The sequence below is a fragment of the Drosophila nasuta genome, chromosome 3 (assembly GCF_023558535.2).
Source record: "Drosophila nasuta strain 15112-1781.00 chromosome 3, ASM2355853v1, whole genome shotgun sequence".
NCBI lineage: Eukaryota > Metazoa > Arthropoda > Insecta > Diptera > Drosophilidae > Drosophila > Drosophila nasuta.
In genome coordinates, this window is record NC_083457.1 from 31,634,023 (window position 1) to 31,660,008 (window position 25,986).

The 25,986-nt window shown below is 38.1% G+C and overlaps 7 protein-coding genes and 1 long non-coding RNA gene across 13 annotated transcripts; 5 read left to right on the forward strand and 3 right to left on the reverse strand.

Annotated features, from left to right (window-relative positions):
* Positions 1-139: 139 nt before the first annotated feature.
* Positions 140-9,694, reverse strand: LOC132794137 (uncharacterized). Of its 3 annotated transcripts, none has more exons than XR_009633185.1 (5): positions 6,023-6,040; positions 4,352-4,447; positions 3,909-4,012; positions 540-3,847; positions 140-480 (listed from the first exon to the last, which is right to left on the reverse strand). It is a non-coding gene; the product is annotated as an uncharacterized LOC132794137 (long non-coding RNA). The 3 variants fall into 3 exon arrangements; XR_009633184.1 differs by lacking the exon at positions 6,023-6,040 and adding an exon at positions 9,522-9,694 and having other exon boundaries at positions 141-480; XR_009633183.1 differs by lacking the exon at positions 6,023-6,040 and adding an exon at positions 5,188-5,257 and having other exon boundaries at positions 141-480.
* LOC132794127 (acidic leucine-rich nuclear phosphoprotein 32 family member A) lies at positions 6,507-12,583 on the forward strand. Of its 2 annotated transcripts, XM_060804388.1 has the most exons (8): positions 6,507-6,620; positions 6,878-7,299; positions 9,979-10,355; positions 10,429-10,508; positions 10,805-11,155; positions 11,225-11,304; positions 11,367-11,526; positions 11,590-12,583. In XM_060804388.1, exons 2-8 carry the CDS (start codon positions 7,252-7,254, stop codon positions 11,631-11,633), a joined length of 1,140 nt encoding a protein of 379 aa, XP_060660371.1. In that variant the 5' UTR covers positions 6,507-6,620; positions 6,878-7,251; the 3' UTR covers positions 11,634-12,583. The 2 variants fall into 2 exon arrangements, with proteins under 2 accessions (XP_060660371.1, XP_060660370.1); XM_060804387.1 differs by lacking the exon at positions 10,805-11,155 and having other exon boundaries at positions 6,511-6,620.
* A 527-nt stretch (positions 12,584-13,110) lies between these two features.
* Positions 13,111-16,220, forward strand: LOC132794128 (transcription factor Adf-1). 3 transcript variants are annotated; one of them, XM_060804390.1, is made up of 4 exons: positions 13,111-13,352; positions 13,574-13,762; positions 15,349-15,642; positions 15,757-16,220. In XM_060804390.1, exons 2-4 carry the CDS (start codon positions 13,600-13,602, stop codon positions 16,059-16,061), a joined length of 762 nt encoding a protein of 253 aa, XP_060660373.1. In that variant the 5' UTR covers positions 13,111-13,352; positions 13,574-13,599; the 3' UTR covers positions 16,062-16,220. The 3 variants fall into 3 exon arrangements, with proteins under 3 accessions (XP_060660373.1, XP_060660372.1, XP_060660374.1); XM_060804389.1 differs by having other exon boundaries at positions 13,114-13,402; XM_060804391.1 differs by lacking the exons at positions 13,111-13,352; positions 13,574-13,762 and adding an exon at positions 15,058-15,277.
* Positions 16,221-16,328: 108 nt separating this feature from the next.
* On the forward strand, positions 16,329-17,783 carry LOC132794136 (UPF0545 protein C22orf39 homolog). Its single transcript, XM_060804401.1, has 2 exons — positions 16,329-17,299; positions 17,352-17,783. Exons 1-2 carry the CDS (start codon positions 17,228-17,230, stop codon positions 17,751-17,753), a joined length of 474 nt encoding a protein of 157 aa, XP_060660384.1. The 5' UTR covers positions 16,329-17,227; the 3' UTR covers positions 17,754-17,783.
* Positions 17,784-17,849: 66 nt separating this feature from the next.
* LOC132794133 (coenzyme Q-binding protein COQ10, mitochondrial) lies at positions 17,850-18,934 on the forward strand. The gene is made up of 3 exons (XM_060804396.1): positions 17,850-18,003; positions 18,170-18,274; positions 18,339-18,934. Exons 1-3 carry the CDS (start codon positions 17,939-17,941, stop codon positions 18,790-18,792), a joined length of 624 nt encoding a protein of 207 aa, XP_060660379.1. The 5' UTR covers positions 17,850-17,938; the 3' UTR covers positions 18,793-18,934.
* On the reverse strand, positions 18,849-23,123 carry LOC132794121 (D-glucuronyl C5-epimerase B). The gene is given in 4 exon segments (XM_060804381.1): positions 18,849-20,584; positions 21,051-21,448; positions 21,450-22,463; positions 22,525-23,123. Coding segments are annotated over 4 exon segments (1,914 nt in total). The 5' UTR covers positions 22,660-23,123; the 3' UTR covers positions 18,849-20,217.
* Positions 23,124-23,460: 337 nt separating this feature from the next.
* Positions 23,461-25,216, forward strand: LOC132794126 (post-GPI attachment to proteins factor 3). Its single transcript, XM_060804385.1, has 4 exons — positions 23,461-23,890; positions 23,960-24,276; positions 24,531-24,997; positions 25,064-25,216. The coding sequence occupies exons 1-4, from the start codon at positions 23,746-23,748 to the stop codon at positions 25,143-25,145; spliced, it is 1,011 nt and encodes a 336-aa protein (XP_060660368.1). The 5' UTR covers positions 23,461-23,745; the 3' UTR covers positions 25,146-25,216.
* On the reverse strand, positions 25,028-25,925 carry LOC132794135 (peptidyl-prolyl cis-trans isomerase H). Its single transcript, XM_060804400.1, has 2 exons — positions 25,754-25,925; positions 25,028-25,681 (listed from the first exon to the last, which is right to left on the reverse strand). The coding sequence occupies exons 1-2, from the start codon at positions 25,835-25,837 to the stop codon at positions 25,214-25,216; spliced, it is 552 nt and encodes a 183-aa protein (XP_060660383.1). The 5' UTR covers positions 25,838-25,925; the 3' UTR covers positions 25,028-25,213.
* Positions 25,926-25,986: the final 61 nt, after the last annotated feature.

Here is a 25,986-nt window from a genome sequence, read left to right on the forward strand (position 1 = left end):
TAAGATTGTGTTAAAAACAAGTAAGAAAGCTACAGCCGAGTGTGCTCGACTATGACATACCTACATGTACACATGTACATATTTTGAATAAAAGCAAAATGCGGAAGCTTTTAATTTGTTTATTGACTAGCTAGTCGATATACCTCAGAAGATTTTTATTCTTACTCTTACTCTCGATTATAATTTTATTGATTGTAGTGTAGACAATGAAGTAATCTGCCAAGCAAACGTCATCGGTTGAATGCTCATAATCAGCATATCACGTATACGCCCAGTGTCAACATGCTGACCTTTTTTGTGATACAAACGGAAAGTGCGTTAGACAGCTGATTCAATTATAATCGACAGAATTATTTTGTAATATATGATGGTTGATATTTTCGTATCATCATTTGAGCCCTCTTAAGATGCACATAGAAAGCCCAAGACATGTACTTAAATAGCTTGCTGTCTATCGCTGAGTATTCTCCAGTTAAATTGCTGTACAAGAAACAAATATTAGAGTTCAGCCAATTAATAAAACTGTTATGAAGATTTACCAGACTGAGCAACCCCACCATCCTCCATGACGGATCATTGGACACCGGTTCCCCATCATATTATCAAACGTTGCGAATTTCATACCTTCGCTCGCTCGTAAGTTGTCGTCGGCCCAGTATTTACCGTGTTTTTAGCCAGAATATTGACCCAAACTGCTCAATGTGTAGTGCGTTTCATTGCTGTCAACTTTAAAATTATCGTAGTCAGCGTATAGTATTGTTCCATTGAAGTCTTCCATGCGAATCCGGAGTTGATAGCGTGCCGAGTACGTTAGTTGATGAATCTTCTCTAAGCCTAGAAAGAAATCTCCCTCAAATGATCCAAAACCTGCTACGTACGTATTCCAATCGCGATAAAAATTTTCTTTTCCATCTACTCTCTGTTGGATTACTATCCAGTCTTTTTCAGTTGTCTTATTATCGAACAACACATCGAATGAACCATAGTCAGGTATATTTATTGAACGAATATTCGAAGTGTAACTATCTGAAATCCTTTTCTCATTTGTCTTTAACATTTCGTTATCTGTTTTGCACATTTGTAAGTCTTTTCTTTGCTTTAACAACTCATTATTCTGCTCAACAAATGTTTCGTTAAGCTCATTGAAGTTACATTCACACTTTACTAGACTCTCATTCGTTTCTATAAGTGCTTTGTTAAGCTCGCTGAATTTATTTTCACATTTGAATAGCCCAATATTAATTTCAACATATTTTGCATTAAACTCATTGAAGTTATTTTCCAACTTAACTAAACTGTCACTTTTTTCAACAAAAGTTCTATTAAGTTCTTTGAAATTCTCGTCATTCCTATTGGTCAATTTCAAAATTAAATTATTACAACTATCTGTCATTTTTGAAATTTCAGTTAGTTTGAGAATAGTTTCTTTTTGAAATTCAATATTTTTTTTAAGATCATCTATCTGATCTCTCAACACTTTAATAACAATTTCGTTATTTCTATTCTGCAAATCATTTGTTTCAAGTTCACTTTTAATATGTCGCACATATTTTAACAGGGACTTCACAACGTTATAGTTATGTTGATTTGGTTCTGCAAGTTGACATTTCTGATGAATGGGAAATTATTTTAGTTTTAACACACACTGTATAATATATATTTATTTGCACCTCTGGATTGATTGCTGCTCCTCCAAAGGATATTCCTTGAACAACCAGAATCAAGACTGAATATATCGCAATTCTGCTCATTCTGAAGCTAAGTGCTATACTAAATACGTATCAAAAACGCCTAAACTTATGTAGCTTGAAATTTAAACTAGTCGAATTTGAACGATTCTCTACATGCTCTACGATTCTCTATATACTTAAGAGAAGTCTTTTTGTACTATTCTACCAATCGGAAATTGTTTTGAAACTACACCAATCAAATTTAGGCATTTATGTATATAAGCAGCCGACACAAGAGGCTAAAAAGGTCAGTCTGCCTTGGTCTATCAGTTTTTGATAGTCACAACATAGAAATGATTGGATTTATTTTCATGTTGCTAAGAGGGTTCAAAGCTTTGAGTCTTCAAAAAGCAGATCTCACAAAGTGTGCTCTATATATTTCTTATATTGTCATTAATTTCTCTCCCTATAAATACAGTGTACTTCCATGTTAAATAAATAAAAAACAATAAATACAAGAACAATATAGGCGGATTACGTATACGCCATGTATCAGCATTAAGATGACAGCTTCTGTTATAAATATAAATTTAAAATATTCGCTTTTTTATTTTATATTTTACAGAAGTGGCAACATTTCTCTCAAAACAAAGATATTCTTTTATTGCCAATTCCCTCACTTTCTCTCTCTATCTCCGTGTTTCTCTCTCTCTCTCTCTCTACTCTTCTATTTATATGTTTATGCACTATACTATATTCAAATTTATAGAAGAGTATTAAAACTAAGGGCATTAGATTTGCTATCTAACTATACACGTAAAATAAAATACAAAAATCGAACAGCATTTTGAAATTAAAAAACCTAAACGAAATTCTAATTTAATTTTGACAGAACCTAACGCACTTACTATATTCATTCATTTGGTGATTCAAAATATTATTTAGCATGCGTTATTATTGTAATTGTTGAGTTTTTCTTTGATTTACTAAACAAAAATTCACAACATCAAACAAGAAAACCATCAATTTATAATAACCTTGTAAGTTTTCTTACCTCAATCAAGTTTTCTCAGTTTCGATTAAAAATGTTCTTATATTAAAACAACTTGGTATAGAAGTTTTTAATCGAGTAGAGAGTAGAGTTTCATAGATATTTGTTTAAAAATTTGGACAGAATACAAAATGATATTGAATTTCAAATGATGCATATTTAAGGAAACAAGATTGTTAATCTCAGGTTTTTATTATAATTTCATTTCATTTTGTTATATTTGCGATTAATCAATTTTTGTAGTAGATCGATTATTTCCCTGCTTTTAATTCATTCATGTCACATTCATCTTTAACTGTCGAAAATAATCTAATAATAGCTTGACAACGCTTTAAGTATATGAACTAGATTGTTATTCTAGTTTGCGATTTGATTGACAATTCTGCTGATAGAGAAATGCATTTACTTTTATATATTCTTCTATGTAGATCTTTCTTATGAGAAAAACTTTTACTAAGATTGATGTAGATTGTTATTCTGATTCAAATTCTTGTAATTAATTAATTCAGAAAATAAAATCCATAAGCCAAAAGAAAAAGACTCTGCTCATAACATACTATAGCTATAGTATAGCGAAGAGTTGCTTATTTTCAAGTTATCCTCTTAAAATTCTTCTGTCTGTTTGCCATAGAAATCTTTGACTGTTCAATACAACTAATATTCTCAATGATATATAATATAATATTATAAAGAGTGAACGTAAAATTCTATTTAAACAGTCTCTCACTTGACGAACAGTTCCGAAGTATAAAAACAGAAATATAAATCATATTGAACATTTTTCAAATAAATCAAAATACATCAACCAATCATCAATCATATGTCAATCAATTAGTTAATTAGATCTCAAAACCTCTAAGAAAAGTCTACCAAAGAATAATAATAATATAATTATTTGCCTCAATGCTGTATCCTCATCTTTGCCATTGTTTTCAAACTATCTTTAATAGTTCAACTAAATCTTTCCATGTGAATATAAAATTCGTAGCGCTGTTAAATCGTTAGACGGTAAATCTTCTCTAAGACAAGGAAAAATGATCGTCATCCAAAGATCCAAACCCTGCGGCATATGTAGGTATCCCAATCCCAATAGAAATCCTCTTTGCAAGGGAATGAACTGTTCATTCTATTAAAGAAAAAGTAATCTATTAATTCATTACAAGTTTTAATCTTTTTTTCTTATTCACCTCTTTGATAAAATTGTACTTCAATCAATCGAATGGAATCCAAAATACTCATCATAACATGATAAAAAGTCCAAGTGTTGATGCTAATGTATCCACTTGTTTATCTGTAAATTAGTTTTAAAAGAATATCATTTTAATGTAAATACAAATTATAAAATTATTTAAAAATCTACTTTTAATGTCATTCTTATCAATGTTAATATATTAATAATAATATTATATCTTTTCAGTCACAAATACAAACGCAAAAAAATAATTATGGAAAACATTTTTGCCTTTCAATATTCTAGAAATAAAATTTTGCCAATGTTTTGTTTTTTTCTTGAACACTAAAGTATTAATCCCAATAAAAGTTTGAGTAGCCAATTATTATTAAAAGAATTCGAAACTTATTGACATGTAAAATATTCTAAATATCAGCTATATATATATTATATACATACCAATAATATGTTTCAGATTCGCAAACGAAATCTTCTTTAAGTACATCTTGAATCATGGTTGTTTTGAGTTTAGTTTCATCTGGATTGAGTGCAGTGCTAGAAATCGAAATGAGCAGAATTATAATATATGCAACCCTGATACTTTCGTTTCATAAAATATCCTTTTGTGTCGCATCAAAGTATCAGAAATAAAATATGACCTTAAAGTCATGTCAATCAAATCGCGAACTAGAAGATCAATGCAGCTCTCAAACTTATAGAGCTGTCAACACAATATTAGATTATTTCAGACAAGTTAGAGACGAATTGGACAGAAATGAATCAAAAGGTTATGAAATGGAAGATGTGAAGGAGAAATGTGTTAACCATGAATCGGAATAACAAAAATACATTTTATAGGGATTGGGATACACATGATGCAGGATTCGGCTCTTTGGATAACGTCTTTTTCCTTGGATTAGAGAAAATATATCGTTTAACGACTTAGCTTTATATACACATGGACTTTCAAATTAATGGCAAAAGAGACTCGAGAACTTGAATCAGTTGTCAAATTAGCACTTAGTCTTTAAAAACTTTAAGATCCACGGTATATTTTGTAAAACTTTAGCGAAATTAAGTTAAATTACTGTTTTACACAGTTAATTGTCTCATTATTATTATTAATTTTATTATTGCTCAGTTTGCTTATAATGCGAATTATCACTTTTAACACTTCACGATTTAAACTCTAGAATCTCGATGCTTCGCTGCTGTAGCAAAAGGAATTTTCATGTATAGCCAGTATCAGGACTTCATATACGTATTATTATTCCATTTATTTCGATTTCTAGTACCTCACTCAATCCAGATGGAAAACAGACTAAAATTAATGCTGAGAATTTAATCGAAGCTTAGCTCCAATTTCTTATGTACATAAGTAGAAAATAAGTACATATGTATAGCTGATACGACAGACTTTATGTAATACATAAGTCGTAAAATAAAGTCAACACTGATTGTGACTAGAAATCTTAGGTCAAGAACAATATACATTTGAATCAATTTCAATTTTGTAGGAAATTGTCTTATCAACTTATAAATAAAAAACTGCAAACGAATTTGAGTTAAAGTGTTTTAATGTTCATATGTTGAGCTTAGTTTTATTATTTAGTATATTTATAAATATGTTTAGAATAGTTTGATTTACTTCAAATTAATTAAAAGTGAAATTGAAAAAATTCATTCAGCATCTAATATTTTTAGCTGAATTCTTATATAAAATAATCGAGAAAGGAAATCAAAGCGATACTTTTGTATTGTTAATAAAGATAAGCATAATGCTGGATAGAGATGAATGCAGATATAAGTGAATAAATATGGATAATAATTGGATAACATATGGATAGCAATGAAAATGGTTGGAATACTAATTTGGACCAAAATTTCTTAATCCTGTTTTTAATCTGAGCAATGCAATTACTTAACTCAATTTATAAAAATATATACACATATAATACTAAATAAATTAAAATTACTTCATCAGATGAAACAGTCAGATAGTATTTGAGCGCATGATGATTCGAATGATTCTTAGGTCATTGCCGAGGTCGTTATTGAGCGCCATCTTGCGCCTAGTAGAAGCATATTCGAAACCAAAAGCCACTCCCACAAATTAGCTAAGACACTCACCATCACTGCCTTTAATATGCAACAGCTGTTACGACAGCAACAGTCAACAATGCGGTATTTTTTAAATTATTATTATTTATACGTTTTAATTATAGTTATTGTTTAATTTTTCAATATTGTTATATAAATATACATAATGTTGAAGGTCTTCTGTTCACGTGTCCACGTGAAGAAATCTTAAACTAAATACCAATTAATGAGCATTTACACAAGATTGAACTGAGGAGCATTTCTGCTATCGGAGGCGCAATACTGTCAAAAATATTGCCGCCAAAATGCAAACAAAATGCCATATAATATTTACACAGATTAGAAAGTTCTTTACTATTCTATTATTGTTAGCGCTGTTAATACATTCTACATTAGCAAAATCAATTGCTAAATTTTAATACTTGGCTCATCAGGTAATGTGTATTCTATGGTATTTATGGTATTATTATCTTTTTGGTATATCAAAATACCTTCACATTGATATTTATGGAATACTTTGAAATCAAACTTGCGGTCACGCTGCTGATTGCTTTTTGTTGCTTGTTGTTGTTGGTTGGAAAATACAATTAAAAATTGATTTCGCTATTTAAATATTCAACGCATCAAGGTAAGTGGGACTAGCGGCACATTTTATGCCCAAAAATCACGAGAAACTCCAAATAGCTGGCGAAAAACGTGTTAAAATTGACGTTTGAAAATAGCGCGTCACAAGTGTGCGTGTGTGTGTGAGTGAGTGTGTACATGTGTGTGTGAAAATGCGCTAACGTACGATTAAAGTACACAACTGCTGCAACTGTTAACGCATTTCTATCAATCCCAACAAATTTGCAATAATAGTAATTTTCTGCTACATTTTCTTCCCAGCGCTACTCAACAACAAAAAATAACAACGCGACGGGAGGCGGCGGCAAATAACCGAAGCATAAAAAAAGAAGAAAAATTTGCAAGGTGTTTGTGTGTGCGCGTATAAGTGTGTGTGTGACAACGACGACTTTGCTGTGCTGCTTGTGCTGCTTCTTTCTGGTGCGTGCGCGCTGTCGCAGGGGACCAACTACTAACACACACTCATCAAGGAATTGCAATCGTATTGGTTGGTGTATCCTTTGGCATTTCTGCGAGCTTGGTTGTTGGTTGGGAGACGTACAAGCGAAAGAAAAATCGCTTTTACCAAATAATACAAAACAAGTGCAGCTTAAGTCAGCAAATTTTCAAAAGCAAAAAGCCACACTACCAACATAATGGAGAAGAGAATAGAATTGGAAAGACGCGCACGGAAAACAAACCAGGTAAGTGTTTTATTTTATATATTGATGCTTGCATTTATTAGTTGCATGCATTTATTAATTGATGCTTGATATTGTGAAACGAATGCTAGAACGAGATAGTACGACAAAGGGCAAGCCGAAAAACGCGCAAAAGTTATGTTGCTGCTGCGTTGTGATTACACAAATTTTTCATATACAACGCCGCGTTCTCTGTGAGAGTGTGTGTGTTACTGTGTGCCACAAAAACAACAAATACTACGCCATGATGTAAATCTAGTTTCAATTTGTCTCGTTGTCGACGACGACGCCATATAAAAGAGCGCAAAAGCACCAGAAGCAGAAGAAGCGACAAATAACATCCATTGCTGGAAAGAAAAAAAATTGATCGCCATAAGCAAATTCACACATATGAGTGTATGTATGTATGTACATGCTTACGAAGATGTGTGTGTGCTCTTTGCATGAGTGTGTGTCGCGAGCAGTGTTGCCATGTGCGCGCATTTTTGCGCCTTTACTTTGTTTAAAGCTGCAAAATGCGCGTTGCATTAATTCTAATTGTTTTTCGTGTAATTATTACAATAATAATTGCACCAGTGTGCGTGTGTGTAAATATGTGTGTATGTGAAATGCATGCTGATCGCGACACACGCACACACAACACTGAGACGCGCACCTGAAATTGCGCCAGCTGGCAATGCTTCCACAATCTTGTGTTTTCGTAGCTGATGTTGTTGCTGCTGTTGCTGTCGCCGGCCTTCAATTGTGACAAACACTGCTATAAACAAGCATACAGACGCATAGGAAACACATGCATACTTATATGTATTTATGTGTATGTGTACACGTGTATAAGTTTTTGTATGCCATGCTTGTTGTAATTTCAGGTTATTTGATACCAAAATGTATCTATAACAACATTATAGCGCGCGCATCATTCATATGTACGCAACAACAACGCCGAGAACACTCGCATACACATCTACAACCAAAGACACACACACTCCCTGTACAAGAAACGTGTATGCACATAATAATCGACACATTCTCGCCAATGCCGATGGGTCGCCAGCTTTAGCTGCTGAGACAACATGCACACACACTCCCAAACACACGGCCATATTGGCTGCGCAGTCATAAATACAGACACATATCACAGGCTAGACTTTTCACAATGCAAAAAAACCGGCCGCCCCAAAACGGTACATGCACTGTTTACATGCATTTTGCCCCTCCTCCCCCTGTCTCTACGTGCATCTCTCTCGCTCATCCCAAGAAATGCGAAAACGAACAGCGCAGAGAAACAAACCTGTGTCTTTTTTTTCTGTGTGTGGCACTCTGCTGATTAATAAACATGCGCTCTGGCAAGGCCTAACCAATCAGGCACCCACACCCACACCCTACCCACCCACTAGCTCACTCACTCACTCGACCGCCTTCCCGCCCAAAAATGCACACAAAGAGGGACAACTACACAAACGTACACACACAGACATAATATGTCCTATAGAAGACCGCATACACACACATCGCAAGCTAACCTGATATGCACACGCTCCAAAGTTTAAGCTGCGTACGTATACAAAAGTATGTGTGATAGGGGGCATTCATTTAACTACACATACACAGATACATACATATGTATGTAAGCGAGGGCACACTTCTGTGTGTGCATGGAACTGTCCAGTTAAAACAGATGAGATAATGACTCCTAAATGATTTTCGCATTCATTGCACTAATACTAGCCAAAATGTCGCCTAGTTTTGTTGCCAATGGCAACTGTGTCATTTTATTGGACTGAATTCGTTTGAAATTGGGCTAATCAGAAATCAATCAAGTACTAGTCATTTTATTCTTGTATCTGATTTGTTTTTGCGCATCATAGAAAATGCGTCTGATAGACACCTCTAGCCACCCACAGTTGTTTGGCTTAGCGCGAGACACAAACAAAAAGTTTTTGTCTGCTTGCTTTGCTCTTCTTGCTGTTCTCTGTAATCAGCAGGCGCAACAAATACAAACGTCAGCTTGTCAACATATTTGTTGGTGTTGCCGGCTTGTTTCATTTCCACAAATTGCAGGACGACTTCTCTTATGTTGCCCCATTCCGTCCATCTGTCGTCTCCCTTTAACCCTTGTTCAATTCTCATTCTCGCGCATTCCGTTTTGTGGCGCGTACGTCACACGTACACGCGCACACATACACGTAAACGTATACATATACACACAGCTGAAAAAATGGTATTACATAAACGCGCGTTGCCACTTTTCCATCCTCCAGCTTCTGCCGAATGCGCAAATTGATTGAAATAACATTTTTTTATAATATCAGCACATTGAATTGTTTTTAACCAACTACTGCGCCATTTTGTGAGCAAGATTTGTTTGCAAATCAAAAAAAATTCTTTTGCGTTTGATCGATTTTCTTTTTTTTGCGTATGTATTTGTTATACATTTTGAGGTTTTATCTTTTACGCTTGTTCTTCTGGCACACGTTCACACAGACAGACATGGCGGACTGTCAGGCTGCTTCAGCAATGCTGAATATACGGGCAGTGTGACCAAATTGTCTAACGTGAAATATGCCCATTTCCCTTGGAAAAAGAACTTAATATACTAAACCCTCTTTTAGACTTTTATTTCATTTGAAATGAATTCTTTTAAAGAATACAATTTTGATTTTGTGTTTGATTTGTGTCTCTTAGATCACAGAGCTGAATCTGGACAACTGCAGGAGTACAAGCATTGTTGGCCTTACAGATGAATACACCGCCTTGGAATCATTAAGTTTGATCAACGTGGGCCTTACGACACTCAAAGGTTTCCCCAAGTTACCCAATTTAAAGAAGTTGGAACTGTCCGACAATAGAATTTCGAGTGGCCTCAACTATCTCACGACCAGCCCAAACATACAATACTTGAATTTGTCTGGCAATAAAATCAAGGATCTGGAAACATTGAAACCCTTGGTGGAATTCAAAAATCTGGCTGTCTTGGATCTATTCAATAACGATGCCACCCAAGTGGACAATTACCGCGAGAAAATCTTCAAGATGTTGCCGTCTTTAAACTTTCTGGATGGGTAAGTTTGCCTATTGGCTTAACCTCGCATATCACTAGTATCATTTAATAATTTAAATCTATTCTCTAAAAAGATTCGATGCCAATGATGTGGAAGCACAGTCGGATGGCGATGATGATGATGAGGTCAATGGCAATGACTCCGAAGATGAAGGTGCGTATACTTGATATGCTTCACAATATACTTTCATACATACATGCTTAAGATACATTAGATTTGACAAATCATAGATATTGTCCGATACTTCTGGAAGCAAGCAGTTTTCATAAATTAGAGATGAAAATGCATCAATAGGAAACTGTCCGTCTGTGACTTGGAGATTAACAAGAGTTTAGGGGATTGTTAAGTGCTGAAATTGTGAATCTCCTCCATTTTCTTGTGATCGTTAGTTATCATCGCTGCTATCGCATCAACAACACATCTCAACCACAGATTCTGTCGCCTTTCAGATGGCCGCAGTGCATTCTGTTTAAATGGTTTAGAGATCGATTTAGACGAGCTCGAGGTATTGGAGCAGCGTGTAAAGGCCAAGAAACAGTTGCAGGAAGCGTCGGCAGCGGCAGCGTCGACGGAAGACGATGCAACTAGTGCCAACAATGCCAGCACGTCCAACCTGCCTGACAAAGATGAAGTTGATGAATTAGATGAATATTTAAAAGAATTGCAATTGAGGGAAGCAAGCCAAGCTGTCATTAAGTGCAATCCTGAAACTAGAGACACCACCTCCAATTCAAGCACAAATTTTGCAATATTACTCTATTGGTTTTTAGCAATATTAAATCTGGCAAATGCCACCTATTGTAAGCATTTCGCATTTATATTCGATTCACTTCTAATGACCTTATTTATTTGCATTATGTTATTTTTAGTTTCGGGCGATGATGACGATGAGGAAGGCGACAGCGACGATAGCGACGAGGAAGACAATGGCGATGTAGCGCTCTCGGAGGTAAATATTTCACATCCTACGTTGTGTAAAGGAAGATGAGTTAATTCTAATATTCTGCGCAGGTCTATAATGATGATCTAGAGGAAGACAATTCCGATTGGGAAGAAGGCGAGGGCGGCGATGACGATGAGGATGAGGATTCGGATATTGATGAAGCCGATGGTGAGGCAAACGAATCGGCCGCATCAATCAATGCCAATGAAAAGGATGGTGATAAGCCAGGTAAATAAGCAAGGAATCTCAATAAATAATTTGTTTTCAATTAATTTTGTGTGTGTTTTGCAGATGAATCGCAAGCCAGGGGCAAGAAGAGAAAGCATGATGGTTAAAAAGAAGTGTATGGATCTACAAGTGTATCGTCTTTGTACGTTATAAATTTAAAAAAATAAAACACAACAAACACTCACACATACAGCAACAAGAACACACATCATATTTTGATAAAAACAAACAAAAAAGCAAAATAAAAAAGTAAACTTAAAGATAAAATAAAAAGAAGGGTCCCATTAGAAAAACCAACATTTGTTTCGTTACATTTTAAGCTAAAAAAAAATATTCTAAAAAAGAAAAACAAAACAAGAAAAATGCATACAAACAAAATGTAATAATCAAAGGAAATACATCAGCAAAATAAAAACATAATAATTTTAAGCAAAACACTAAAAACTCAATACACACCGACAACACAAAACTAAAGAAATCAAATCCAAAATTTATAAGTTTTACACCAACACAAACACAAGATAGAGTTCCAGTATATGATTATTTCGATTATTGTAAAATTGCTTAGCATTAAGTTAAGAACAAGGTTATCAATTATATGATTACATAATGACAGAATTTTTTAAATGTTAAATTTGAACAAAAAGAAGAACGGAATTTGCGAAACTTGCGCCTCAAATATTATTGCATTACATTTAATCATTTTTGTATTAGTTGCTGCTTATTATTCGGTTTCAAGTTACCAAAACAACTACCACGACATATTTGCTGCTAAGAAGGATTTTTACTAACTCTTAAGTCATTCCTTTTGAATATATACATTAACTACACATTTAATTAGTTAAGAACACTTATAATTTATACTTCCTTATAAACAAATCAAATCTAAACAGCTCTATATTCATTGTTACCCATCCACACACACACATATATTTGTTTACGATTAAGTACTATGCGTAACATTATTATCATACAGATTGTTTCCAATTCTTCAAAAGCAGTAGCATGTTCTAATAATTATCGCAAGTAAAATGCAATACAAATGTTTTAGACAAAATGTATCTTTCATTTCATTGTATGCAATACGTTTGTATCCAGATGCAGACAATTTGTATAAACACCGAAAGCGAGACCGAAATACATAAAATTAAATAATTTTAAAAATATGGTTTTTCTCACGATTGGGTTCGAACAAACTTTTAAGGGTCTGCTGTTTAATTTTCAACGACTCTGTTAACGTTCAAATTTAACAGCGCGCAAAACTAAAATTTTTTACAGTGCCAACCGAGCACCTATGTACGCAAACATAGCCGTTAATTTATTTATTGAAATATATAATCTGTATTTTATACGTAGGAATAACTTTGACAAAATGTAATTTTTACATTTAAATAAAATTGTTTTGAACAAAATTTGAATATGAATAATATTAAAATTTGAAAATTAAATTAGCAATGTCAGCATTGTCTTTACTCAACACTGCGCAGACATGGGATATTAAGCAACACTTTTGCAGCATTCAACATGCGCAAAAGAGGAAGCAGGCACAGCAGAGCGCATATGTGGAAGCGAGAGAGCGTTATTCAGCCAGCGCTGACTACAACGTCGCGACGCTGTCGACGTCCCTTTATTTGACGTCGAGTCGTCGCTGCGGCTGGCTGTGTTAAAATATACATACTAGACAAGTAGACTGCGCTGCCTGCTGCATTCTTGGAACAAAAATTTCACCGTTGGCAGCGACTGAGGAATAAAATTGAACGTCGACGTCGCGACGTTTCTTCCTCGAAGAAGACCAAATCAAAATAAAAACAAATAAACTATAAAGGGTGCGTGCGCGCCAATTATTTAACAACAATTAGCAAACGAAAGAAACAAAGTGAGTGCTTTTTTTTTGCTGTTCAAGTTTTTAGTTCGACGGCAATTTGATCAAGTGGCCACAATTTAAACACAAACATCAAACACTCACTTCACATACATTCATACATTACCCATGCACACACACACACAAACGCAAATATAACTAAATGTTTGTTATATTTCATTGCAGTGCACACGCTTAGTGCAGCCATCGAGATGGACAAACTGGATGCCAACCTGGAGCAGCAGTTTGATCTCAATCTAATTGAGGCGGTCAAAATGAATCCCGTCATCTACGATCGCTCACATTACAACTACAAGCACTTTGTGCGCAAGGCGCAGACCTGGAAGCAAATTGCCGAAACTCTCGGCGTAAGTGGTAAGTGAAATTTTGTTGTTTTTTAAGTAGTTGTTGTTCTTGTTGTGGGGCAAAGGGAGCAACAGCAGTCGTCACTAAACTAAACGTTGTGGCAAGTGAAATTGGTTTGGGTATCAGTTGAAGCGACTGGCGACGACACCGTCACCGTCTCCGTCGTCGTCGCTGCAAATTGATTAATTCTGAGCATGGTTAAGACGCAAAACGGAGGGGGTAAGAGCGGGCTGGCAACAGAGACAACATCGTCGTCGTCGACGACAGCAGCAGCAGCAGCAACAATCGTAGTAGGCAGCAGCGGGCGTCGGCAGCAAGCGGGCAGCAAAAGCAAGTGTACAGAAACGACGCAAAAGTGAACGGCGACGCAACGGAGACGCGACAGACGGTTGTGAAATGTCAGGAGCGCTGTTGCCTATGTCGCGGGTTTGGCGCTTCTAGCGCACGCAAGTAGTAGACACTTTGAAATGCATGGATGAATTTGCTAAAAGATAACTTAAGTAAAATTACAGCAATAACATTTTTAAGCGCCCCATTTGGGCGCTTCAGTTGCGCACCTGACCGCGCTGTCGACGGTGTTCGCGCAGTCCACATTTTTGAAGTTGCTGTACTTCTGCGTCGCAGTAGTTGTCTCTGTCGCACACACGCTGCCTACGCCAGCGTTTATTTTTATACAACTGCTACTGCTGCCGTCGCTGCAGCTGCTGCCTTGTCGTCGTTTGCCGTTGTTGGTTGTTGGTGGTTCACTCACACAGATACGAAACCAGCACACACATAGACATGCACACACAGGGAATCGTCAAGCGACCGACCGAACAGCTTTCATTTCATTTCATGAGTATACCCAAACTGTATACCAACAAAAATGTCTCGTCTCTTGCCTCTCACTTCGTGTTCATTATTTTCTCTTACATATTATATGCTGCGGCGCCCCCTGATTTCAGTTTACACTCATACGTACATATGTCCATAAATATGTATTGTATGTGTGGTATATTTTTGGTGGATTTTCTGCCAATATGAATTATGCAAGAAATGAATTTAATTTTTGGGGTTACTATAGCAAGTAATAAAACCCCATTGGCGCCAAACCGTTGAATGCAGCACAAAAATGATGAAGACTGCCACACAAGATTCGCTGCCTGGGTCGCTGCTGCTGCTGCCGCCGCCAGCATTCAGCAGGCTGGCGTTACCAATACCAAGCGCGGGCAGAATCAACTCGTAGTTGTAGTCGACGTCGACAGCATGCCGCCGCGCGCTCGCTCGGAAGCTGCTGTCGCTGCTGGCGTGCCACGGATTCAGAGCGTTTCAGCAGCTCAGCTGCGCTTCTGCCAACAGCAGCTAACGCCGTTTGTTCAAGTGTCTGTCAACGTTGTGGAGCTATGGTGCAAAAGAGGGCATGCGGGGTTGACGGTGGTGACGTCTCGCGGTTTGTTTTGGTTTGCAATTTGACGTGTGTACATATGATGGCGGCGTTGCCACCCCCCAAAAGCAAATCAGTCAAAAAAAAAAAAAATTGATAACGTAAATAATGTTATGATAAACAATGAATTTAACAGGCTTTATGAATGTTTTTCTGTTTTGTTTTTTTTTAGAACAAAAATGTACAAAGCGATGGAAGAGTTTGCGAGATAAATTTGCGCGCGAAATGAAATTGTGCCAAGAATCGCGCTGGCGTTACTTTAAACAGATGCAGTTCCTGGTCGACTCGATCCGGCAATATCGCGAATCGCTGCTCGGCAAGTGCGCCAATGGCAGTCAGAATGCCAGCCAAGTGGCCGATCCCACGCAACAACAACAGGCCCAACAACAGACCGTCGTCGACATCTTTGCGCAACCTTTCAATGGAAGTGCCACAACATCTGCCCAGGCGCTAACACATCCGCATGGTGAGTATCCTTGTAATTTAGGTGGTCACGGCAAACAACCTTGTACAGCAAAAATCTGAAACATAAAACATAATTTAATCTCAATACTAAATTGCAAATTTGAAATATTTGTAGAAATAACCGTTACTGGGGATGCACAGCTGGCCACAGCGGTAGGCAAGGACCAGAAGCCATATTTCTATGAGCCACCATTGAAGCGCGAACGAAGCGAGGAGGAGCACAGTGATAACATGCTGAACACTATCAAGATATTCCAGAATAATGTGTCGCAGGCGGTCAGCGCCGAGGATCAATCGTTTGGCATGGTTGTCACCGATATGCTCAACACGCTGGGCGTGCGGCAAAAGGCCGAGGCAAAGGTGCACATCATCAAGTATCTGACGGATATGCAACTGTTGGCGCAACATAACAAATACTAACTGCTGCAACAGCTGCAATTGGACAATGTCCTCGAGGCACGATGCTTGCTCTAAATCAGCTACACACAACAACAACAATACAGAAAGAAAATGCAAAAAATCAATGAACACATGAAGATCGATCCCAAGAACAGGAAGCGCCGCCTGTTGCCCCCGAAACAAATACATGTTTCGTCTTTTAGCAATTTAAGTCTTAAAAGTCAAACTAAAGTTTAAAAATTAGTTATAAAAGAAAGAAAGAAAAAAAAAAGGAAAAGAAATGAAAACACTTCACTTCACATACATTACATCTTATTAATGAATTACGAGTTACAATTACGCTAGCACTAATCAAATATATATGTATATACATATACTAAATGGAATATATATATTCTTTGATTTGACCGTAGTTGATATCTCAATTCAATTCTCTCACCCCAGTTTACAAAATTGTACAAACGAAAATTAAAAAATGAAATGAAAACTGGATATATATATAGACGATTGGATTTGTATGTAGTTTTTGGAGACAATTCAATAGTTTTTCCTCTATCATCATTTAATAATATTGTAATACAGCAAATTGTATATTTTTGACTACGATTTAGTTTAAACATGCCATCGGGTTTAGTTTTGTAATTAAGTAAGTAAAATTGTAGACACAGAAAACAAAACGAAAAACAAACAAAAAACACGTTATTATAATTTTTTAAGTTCTGTTGTAATATGCTGAAAACGCTTGAAATTTATATTTAAAAGGCTTTAATTAAGTTGTGAACCTTTTAAACACATATACATATACATACATATTGATAACAACCGAAAAACGCATATTACACTATTAATTGAATAATATATATCTCCATAATTATAATTTCTGAATCAACACCGAACATTTTTCAATATAAAGTCAGTAAGCACATTTGTGTACATTTTCACAACAATATTCAAACAAAAACTGATATTGTTCAACATTTCGATTTACATAAACGTTTTGATGTACAAGAAAACATTAATTGTGCAATTATTTGCAATAAAAAGTTTACAAAGCAAAAATACAAAATATAAATCGGTTTTCAACTGTCATTTCAATTTCCAGAAATCTGGCAACACTGCGCTCAAATTGTAAACAAGGAACAGCTGATACGCTTATTTCATTTTAGTTGGCACACATTTTTTATATAATGTCGACGAAAACTGAAAATGCTGAGACAAAAGATGCAAACACTACAGAAAAATTAGAAGATACATGGGCGGTAAGTAATGGATATAAAAGAAAAGAAGACAGCTCATAGAAATTGCCCACAGATCCGACCGTGTCACCTGTATAAGGATGAGCACGACGACTGCACCAGTTTTAAGGCACGTTTCCATCAATATTTCATACACGGCCGGGACACAGATTGTTCACAATGGCTGACGGACTTTAAAAATTGCGAGCGCTATGCGCAATCGAATGGCAACGACGTTGTCGCCGGCGCTGCTGTCATCAAGAGCGAGGAGCAACGACGATTGACACGATTGCGGGCGCATTACGCCAATGATACGTGGACAAAACGTAAACAGCCGCCAGAGGATTGGGCCAAGCCGTTACCCGACTGGCTGCAGAAGCGCAATGAGAACACATACTTGGAGCTTAAGCAAAAGGAGCTGTTGGGCGAGACGACAGCATCAACAGAGGAACAGCGTTCATTCTGTGCTATTATGTAGCGTTAGCCAATAAAGATATCAACATACGAAGTACTTGTGTTCTGTCTGGCAACGCTGTTCGATCAGCTGTGCGTGCGCGTTATTCATAGGGGGAAGGTGTTGTTGTCGCCACACGATTTTCGTCGATACACATTTCTTTTTTTATTGGGTCTGTGGAAGCGGACCACGGTACAATAGTTTGCAAAATGTTAAAGGGCAGCACATTAAAGGCATTGGATGTGAGAATTTGGCAGCGCTTCATTGAAACAAGGTCAGCAGGTAAATAAGAATTATATAATCTGTCAACAACCCTTTGAGTCAATTGTAAAAAATAATCAAATGAGAAAATCGTTCAGTGTATTACACACCACACCGACAAAAGATGAATAAATTGTTAAAAAACTGTTAGTCAAGGGTATCAGCGTTATTCGTTGCAGCTGTCAGCAAAAACGATCGTATGTCAATGGCATCCAACGCACCTATATAACGTTCAACGATCTGCGCAACAAAAATCGCTTTTACGCGAAAAAGGAGCTCGTCGGGTAAGTGAATCTCTTAAAATACATATAGCATAAAATGTATAGCATCAATGTTGACATCTTGCAGCTACTCCATGCAGAACATGTACAGTGTGGTTTCCGATGTCAGCAACTATTACAAATTTGTGCCATACGTGAAGCGCTCCCATGTCCACAGCCGGGACAATGCCGGATTCAAGGCAGATTTAATTGTCGGCTTCCCACCGCTCAACGAGGCGTATACGTCACGGGTGACGCTGCAGCCGACGACGCTGGTGAAATCGGAATGTCACGATGGACGATTGTTTAACTATCTATTGAACGAATGGCGTTTCAGTCCCGGCCTCAAGGATATACCAAATTCGTGTGTACTCGACTTTAAGGTCGCTTTTCGGTTTCGTTCTCTATTACACAGTAATATAGCCAACCTATTCTTCGATCTGATATGCGATCAAATGGAGAATGCGTTCATTCAAGAGGTGCGACGACGCAGTGGACCTCCCTCGATTCGTTCACATGTCCTCGAATCGAAACGATGCTGACAAAGTTAATCTAATGGCTTAGTTGTACTAATATATAAGTTAGAAAAAAAAACATGTACAGATTTGCGTTCATATATACTTATATATATATATTTTTGTTACAACAATTAAACAGATTGTAAATAAACCAAATAACACAAGAACATATGGTATAAGTACATACATAAAATCCATTTCTTCATTAATCGATTCTTCTTTCCGCCCAACAGTCGCGTTATTTTTTTGAGGGGATTACTTAAATGTTTAATTGACAGCATCGGTGTTAGTGTGTTTGTGTTTAGAACTAAGTAAAATTAAATAAAAATTCTATGGAATGGCATCGATTAAGTCGAGAAAGATTCTCTGGAGCTGCCTACAACATTACATTATATGTTTACATACAATATCGATATCGATCGATACGTCGTTTATACGAAGTGATCATCATAATGATTGCAATATCATCTCTGGTAGTATAACAGGGATACAAGAGCTGGAACAATGATGATTATGTATCATGCAATTTACAATAGCTTACGAATATTGCAATTGATGTGTCTGTCGTATAAACGTTGTCTTGATGGGCAGTTAGTATTTGAGTTGGCAAACAACAGTATACTTTTGAAGAAAAGAAGTACAAGTGTTCCCACGTATATATCTATTTCGTATATCTAAAGTTCTAACAGTTATCTAACTATAAATCGAGTGTGTCCCATATATATGTATATATAGTTATTGATGCTAAGCTCTCTACATTTAACTTTATACAGGGGGTGGTGTGTAACAAACTCTACTTAAGTTGGGCGCGGTAAAAAAGTTGTCTACAGTATTAGTAGTGATAATATAAGTATGCAATACCCTAGCATTGCAGTTATATGTCTATATATATTAAAGTGTCTTGGGTATGCAAGCTACGGCGTGCCGAAGATCACGTTACGGTCTTCCGTTTACGTTTTCGATATTGTCCAGTGAAATATGCGTGCAACTCTACTTAAGAATCAATTAAGCTATATAGTAGTTTAGTCATAAATGGTTTAACAAATTTCTACAGTTAATAGTTTTGCTAAGAGCTGCTCCTAATGATTATGCAATATAAGGTATACACGATGAAGAAAGGTACAAGTCCTTAAATACTAACAATACTCGATTAACATAAGCTTTGCAAAACATAGCACAACTTACAAATATGTTTTAAGCACGAAATTCGGACGAATGCGAAACAAATGCAGAATACAAACTAAATATATATCAAATACATAAAACTCAAATTCGTTGCTCGAAATGTGGTAAGAGGGACACGGCATTAGCGCAACCATTTCAAATGGTTTACAAAAAATATCACTTGTTCTTGTTGTTCCTGGGCCTCTTCGGGAGTAGGAGGAGGTGGAGGCGACTACGTGGTTGCCATGATGCCGCAGCCGCCACAGCCGCCAACCTCCTTCGCTCTCAGTTGTGTTTGGCCCGCTTGCCAAACATATAACCCTTCCAACGTTCCGCTGTCTGTGCAATTAATGGATCACTATCGATCGTCGCCAGCAATAGCAATTGATTCACATGCGTCGCATGGTAATCCCAGCGTGCCAGATTCGGTGCCACGCCCAAACTCAAGTGGCGCAGATCGTAGCTGGTGCCAGAGCCAGTGTCGTAGAGCAGCAGCATCTTCTTCAGCGAATGCATTCCCTGGGCAAACAGTTTACCCGCCTCGCGTGCTATCTTCCCTGGTGCCGTGCTGTTTAGATCGTAGAGACCCAGCAGCGAATAGATGAAACCGTTCAGCACAAAGGATGGCGGCGTTGTTGGATACTCCTCGTACCTGAAAGAACGGTAAGAGCAGTCTTAGAAATAGGCAAAAGAGATCTCAAATTGGACACAGTTAAAACGACCTTGACTGCACTACATTTAAGTTTGCTATCAAGTTGATTATTATATCGTATTTCAACATTAATCTCAATCACCACATACATTTTTAAACTTCAACTTTACATAGTTTTGGACCAAGATTAAAAGCTCAATCATTCCAATCTTAGGACCAAAACTACTTTCTAATATCTAATATTTATCTAATGTAACCATAGGATTTTTTTTTACACTTTGTAGCGTCGTGTTAGAATTATAAAAAAATACGTAAAATACGTTTAAGTCAAGACAGGTTTTTTGCCAAATTTAGATTTGAACTCTGAGATCTAAGGATTTATAGAAGATCGAGATAGTTAAATGAACGGAGAGAAAACCAGATAGTTGAAGTTTAGTGTCTCTTTAACTGTAGGCGATCAACTCACCAGTAATACTTGTCCATGAACTGCGCCAGGACGCCGCCATCGCGAGAGTAGATGCGATACGGCTGCAGCCCCAACGAGGCGGCCTTGAGGTAACGCGAATCGCCGCCAGAATGCCAATAGGCGCGCGCCAGGACAGAGATGGCGTGACCCTGTCCCATGGCCGAGATCCAGCCGGGACGCAGCTCGGCAAAGCCATTGAGACTGCGGCGCACCGGATTCGTCCAGCCGCCTGTCTTCGTGTCTTGATTGTGCACAAACCACTCTGCGGCATCGTAGAAATGCGCCAAATGATCGCTGGTCAACAGCGTCAAGTTGTCGTAGAATCCAATGCCCAAGAAGGCAATCGATAGTACTTCTAGATCGCTGCGTCGCACCTTCAGTGGCGATCGTTTGTCCCCCCATGACGATGCCCTTCTGCACATCGATGTGCAGATCCCGTGTGATGTGACGCCACTTGTTCAAGGCGCCACCGCCCAACCCATAATAGATGTTGGACTCCTGCACGCTGAGCAGTAGCTCGGCGGCAATGTAATGCAACTGATAGCTGTGTTTGCTATCACGATTGAGCACTGTGACCATCAGACTGCTGCTGTTTGTGACCAACAGCAAATCCACACTGAGCACAAGATCCTGGGTCTGATTCAATTGAATACTGATGGCGCTCTCATAGCCAATGGTTGTCTCGAACTGGACAATGCTGGTGTTGAATTTGTGATGCCAGATGCGTGTCATATTGCTGGTCTTTGGCGTTGTCCACTCCATCGACTGATTGCCATCCGCATCCTCCAGGACATGTTGACGCGGCGTCGCCTCCGTTAGATTCTTGCTGTAGTGCGCCAAGGCAAATTGGGCTATTTGCGTCGGGTAAAAGTAGCCACGCTTTTCCCATTGTGTGCTCACAGGGACACCTTCGGCTGCGCTGATGCACTTGACGCGATCACGAACCTCCACATTGTAGTTCTCAAAGTACATGAAAACACCGCGTGGATCGTATTTGCCCTTCGGGAGATTCACCTTGGCATTGCTGTGCATCCAATTGAATTTGACCACCTCGTTGTTCGTTGAGACAGCGCCACTGATATCGAAATATTGCCGCAGAAACGAGAAGGGCACATACACCTCATTGGCATTCTCGTCGCGCTTACAGTGTATGCTGTACTCCTGATTGATGGCACACTCAATGTCCTGCAGTGGAACGCTAGGCGATGTCTGTTCCTGTTGTCCGCCAGCAGCTGAACTCGTTAGTGCGTCGATCGTTTGGCGTCGGCTCAGCTGACGCACAAAATCCGGAGAGAAACTAAAGGCGGCACAGCGCATATAGATGCCCAGAGTGATGACCATGACGGCCACAATGAGCAGCATCAGCACCGCTTTCAGATTCAGTCGCATGATGAAGAATACTAAAGGTTCGCGCTGCATACAGAAAAAACTTTATAAATATTCATAAAAAGAGATTATGCAGTTGCCTATTTACCTTAAGACTTGAGGATTTGCAGCGCGTTGCGACTTCCGGTTCCGTTTGTTGGCGCCTCAGTGTGTGATAAGCATCATCGCTATGGGCAGCACTGCCATTGGCATCCACAACATTCGCCAACTGAAATTCGGACATGCAGATCGTCGTGTCTGGTCACACTATTGCAAGCCCTTTTTGCCTTTCGTTTGCTTTTGCTTCTCTTTTAATATTCGCAGCACTCTAACGTCATATTCTAAATATAAAACGAACACACTCACACATACACTCGCGCTCTAGCCCTGCTGCTGTTGTTGCTTGACTATTAATGTAGTATTATTGCCATATTTATAAATCCTGCACTTTGCAGTCGTATATTATTGCACATGCAGCTGTTGTTGTTTCTGTTATTTTGCTTGAATTAGGCTAGTGCACTGCATAGTGCATTGCATGCGTAATTTCTGCTAGGCCTTATAGCTCTTGTATTGCGCATTGAAACATTTTGTATTTTATTTATCACTAACTGCATTGGGTTTGTTTTTTCGTCCATAAATTTATGACATTTTCATCACATTGAAGTTAAAACTCACACTGAGCAAGACTGCTGCAAAAGCAAACACAAACACAACTGCAATGAAGAAGAAGACAAGATACTTGAGTTTACACAGTGCGCAGGTAACGCAATGTGTAACTTAACATGATGTTGCACCAGCTGCTGCTGCTGCTAACTAGTTGCCGCTGGCGAAACATAATTTTGCAATTTCAAAATAATTTATTTAATTGAAATAATCTTTTATATTCAGATATTCAATTACTTGATGTGCAATAAATATTAAGGTTTATTGCAATTTGTTTCTTTTATCAGCACATATGATCAGGTGTAAACTATGCTGTTGAGTGTTTTGACAGCTGACAAGCGTTGCCATATCGTTACGATGAGTTGTTGCATTTTGTAAACAAATCAATTGAAAATATTTGGACAAAAGCACAAATGGACGAGAAATAAAATCAATAAACTGAAGTTATGCCAGCTAGCTTTATTTAAGCAATTTGTCAATGTGATGCCTCATTTGGAAGACAGAAAAAACACCATGTGTGTTTACAGTATGTCAGTTGGCAGCCCTAATCAAAGATAAATCAATAGCGGCGTGATTTGTTTACAACACAAACAAAAAATGTTATAATTGCAAAATTTTCGTGTCTAGAATAGTAGAGTAAGCAAAAATAGTAAACAAAAGCAAAGAAATGCTTAGTATTAATCCACAAACATGTGCAATATGCGTGCTGCTTCTAAGCGCAGCTCTCCCGGCCACAAAAGCCTCCAACGGCGATCGCACACAATTCTTTCACAATTGTCGGCAAAATTGCGAACGCACAAATTGCTCAGCTGGCAAGTATATCAATAAGCGAATGCAAAAACCGTCTTGATTCGCAACTAAATCAAATATCGCTTTTCTAGATGGCCTAGAAATCCAGGAGCAAGCAATTAGTTTCTATGGCCAAACGATATTCGATCGCGTCTTCGGCTGGAGCTGTTCTGATGAATGCTCCTATGGCTGCATGTGGCGCACTGTGTTTGCATTCCTGGAGCGTGGCTGGCCCATCCCACAATTCTACGGGAAGTGGCCATTTCTTCGTCTGTTCGGCATGCAGGAACCGGCTTCAGTTGTCTTTTCGCTTCTCAATTTCGTGATGCATCTGCGACAGTTGCGGAAATTTCGCCGCGAAGTACGAGCCGACAGTCCCTGCTACATGCTGGCGCACATCTTTGGTTTGGTATGAGATTTTCTTAACAATTAGTAAGCAAATATTTTAGAAGGCTATTATGACTTAATGGCAATCAAAAATGTATGCCAAAGCGAAAGGGATTTTATTACTAAACAACTGCCGTTTAGTTCGCAGGAGTTATGCTACAATCAAAGTGTTACTCAGATTGCAATTATTATACTCTTTAAAATTTGAATAGTTGATATTGCAAAGCCCATCACACTTGCCTGTTTCCTATCTCATTGGCTGTCTTTCAATTGCAGACCTGTCTCAATGGCTGGGTGTGGTCAGCAATCTTTCACACCCGCGACTTTCCGCTCACCGAGCTGCTGGACTACGCTTTCGCATACTCCATCATACTGTGCTCACTGTACTGCATGCTGATGCGAATGCTGCATCGATATTCGCTCTTTCTTCGCGGTGTCATCACACTGGCAGTCGTCTCGTACTACATTAATTACTTTGCCTATCTGAGTGTGGGCAAATTTAACTATGCCTTCAATATGAAGGTGAACATTGCTACCGGTACCCTGGCTGCTGTGGGCTGGTTTGTGTGGTGTCATCGTGTTCGCTATCGTCGGCCGTACTTTAAGCGTATACTACGATTCTATGTGCTCTTCGCACTGGCCATGAGCCTGGAACTGCTCGATTTTCCGCCAATACTTTGGATACTCGATGCGCATTCGTTGTGGCATTTGGCCACAGTGCCATTGGTTTCACTGTACTACGAGTAAGTGTACAAAAATTGTACTTCGGAATATTGTTGTAGTTAACATCATCTACTGTTTATTTGCAGCTTCATGATTGAAGATTGCCAAACGCTGCGCAAGGAGAAGGTATTAACAGAGGCTTATCCCTATTATAACAAGGATATTTAATTTATTTTTTAGGCATACTCGCATATTCTATAATACTAATATTAGCATAGAATACACAAATTTTAACTCTACATTTGTCCACATTGAGATATTGTCACTGGCAGCTTCGGCTTATTATTGGGTCCCGTTGGCACATTCTCAATTTTGCGCATTATCAAGAGACCATCGAGTACACGACCAAATACCACATGCTTGCCATCCAGAAAATTGCATCGCGCACACGTTATGAAGAACTGGCAACCGTTCGTGTCTCGACCACTGTTGGCCATGGCCAGCAAACCGGGTGAATCGTGCTTGAGCGTAAAGTTCTCGTCAGCATACGTGTTGCCATAAATGCTGGTGACGCCGGTGCCGTCGCCTTGTACAAAGTCACCGCCTTGTATCATAAAGTCCTTGATAACTCTGTGAAAGCTGGCACCCTTGTAGCCAATGGGCACACCATCTGGTCGATATTCACCCGTGCAGAATTGTCGGAAGTTCTCAGCAGTTCGTGGCACAGTGTCGGCGAACAGTTCAAAAATCATGCGTCCAATTTCCTGACAAACAGAAACAAACGTGTGAAATTTCGTTGACTTTCTAAGCATTATTATTAGCAACTGCCAACTCACCGTTGTGCCAACCGCAATGTCTAGAAAAACCACAGGATTATTTGAGCTGCGCAATTGCGATTGTATTTGATTCCAGTTTGGCATATTAAATATGTTTAATTCTAATTTTAATGCAAACGTTTAATAAACAGCGTCCACCGGTCGTTTGTTTACGTTTTAAGCGATGATTTAGTTGTTCATCGATAAACACACATGCAATCGTGTAGTAGCAGCTATCGATATTTTCCGAGAGC

Bases quoted from the DNA above. Each gene is read 5' to 3' on its own strand.
- LOC132794127 (XM_060804388.1), top strand. From the start codon at position 7,252: ATGGAGAAGAGAATAGAATTGGAAAGACGCGCACGGAAAACAAACCAG. The intron at 7,300-9,978 runs GTAAGTGTTTTA...TGTGTCTCTTAG, and splicing joins GCGCACGGAAAACAAACCAG to ATCACAGAGCTGAATCTGGA. The intron at 11,527-11,589 runs GTAAATAAGCAA...TGTGTTTTGCAG, and splicing joins AAAGGATGGTGATAAGCCAG to ATGAATCGCAAGCCAGGGGC.
- LOC132794128 (XM_060804389.1), top strand. The intron at 13,763-15,348 runs GTAAGTGAAATT...GTTTTTTTTTAG, and splicing joins CGAAACTCTCGGCGTAAGTG to AACAAAAATGTACAAAGCGA. The intron at 15,643-15,756 runs GTGAGTATCCTT...AAATATTTGTAG, and splicing joins GGCGCTAACACATCCGCATG to AAATAACCGTTACTGGGGAT.
- LOC132794136 (XM_060804401.1), top strand. From the start codon at position 17,228: ATGTCGACGAAAACTGAAAATGCTGAGACAAAAGATGCAAACACTACA. The intron at 17,300-17,351 runs GTAAGTAATGGA...AATTGCCCACAG, and splicing joins AATTAGAAGATACATGGGCG to ATCCGACCGTGTCACCTGTA.
- LOC132794133 (XM_060804396.1), top strand. From the start codon at position 17,939: ATGTTAAAGGGCAGCACATTAAAGGCATTGGATGTGAGAATTTGGCAG. The intron at 18,004-18,169 runs GTCAGCAGGTAA...TATTCGTTGCAG, and splicing joins CAGCGCTTCATTGAAACAAG to CTGTCAGCAAAAACGATCGT. The intron at 18,275-18,338 runs GTAAGTGAATCT...GACATCTTGCAG, and splicing joins GCGAAAAAGGAGCTCGTCGG to CTACTCCATGCAGAACATGT.
- LOC132794126 (XM_060804385.1), top strand. From the start codon at position 23,746: ATGCTTAGTATTAATCCACAAACATGTGCAATATGCGTGCTGCTTCTA. The intron at 23,891-23,959 runs GCAAGTATATCA...TCGCTTTTCTAG, and splicing joins ACGCACAAATTGCTCAGCTG to ATGGCCTAGAAATCCAGGAG. The intron at 24,277-24,530 runs GTATGAGATTTT...TTTCAATTGCAG, and splicing joins TGGCGCACATCTTTGGTTTG to ACCTGTCTCAATGGCTGGGT.
- LOC132794135 (XM_060804400.1), bottom strand. From the start codon at position 25,837: ATGCCAAACTGGAATCAAATACAATCGCAATTGCGCAGCTCAAATAAT. The intron at 25,682-25,753 runs GTGAGTTGGCAG...TCTGTTTGTCAG, and splicing joins ACATTGCGGTTGGCACAACG to GAAATTGGACGCATGATTTT.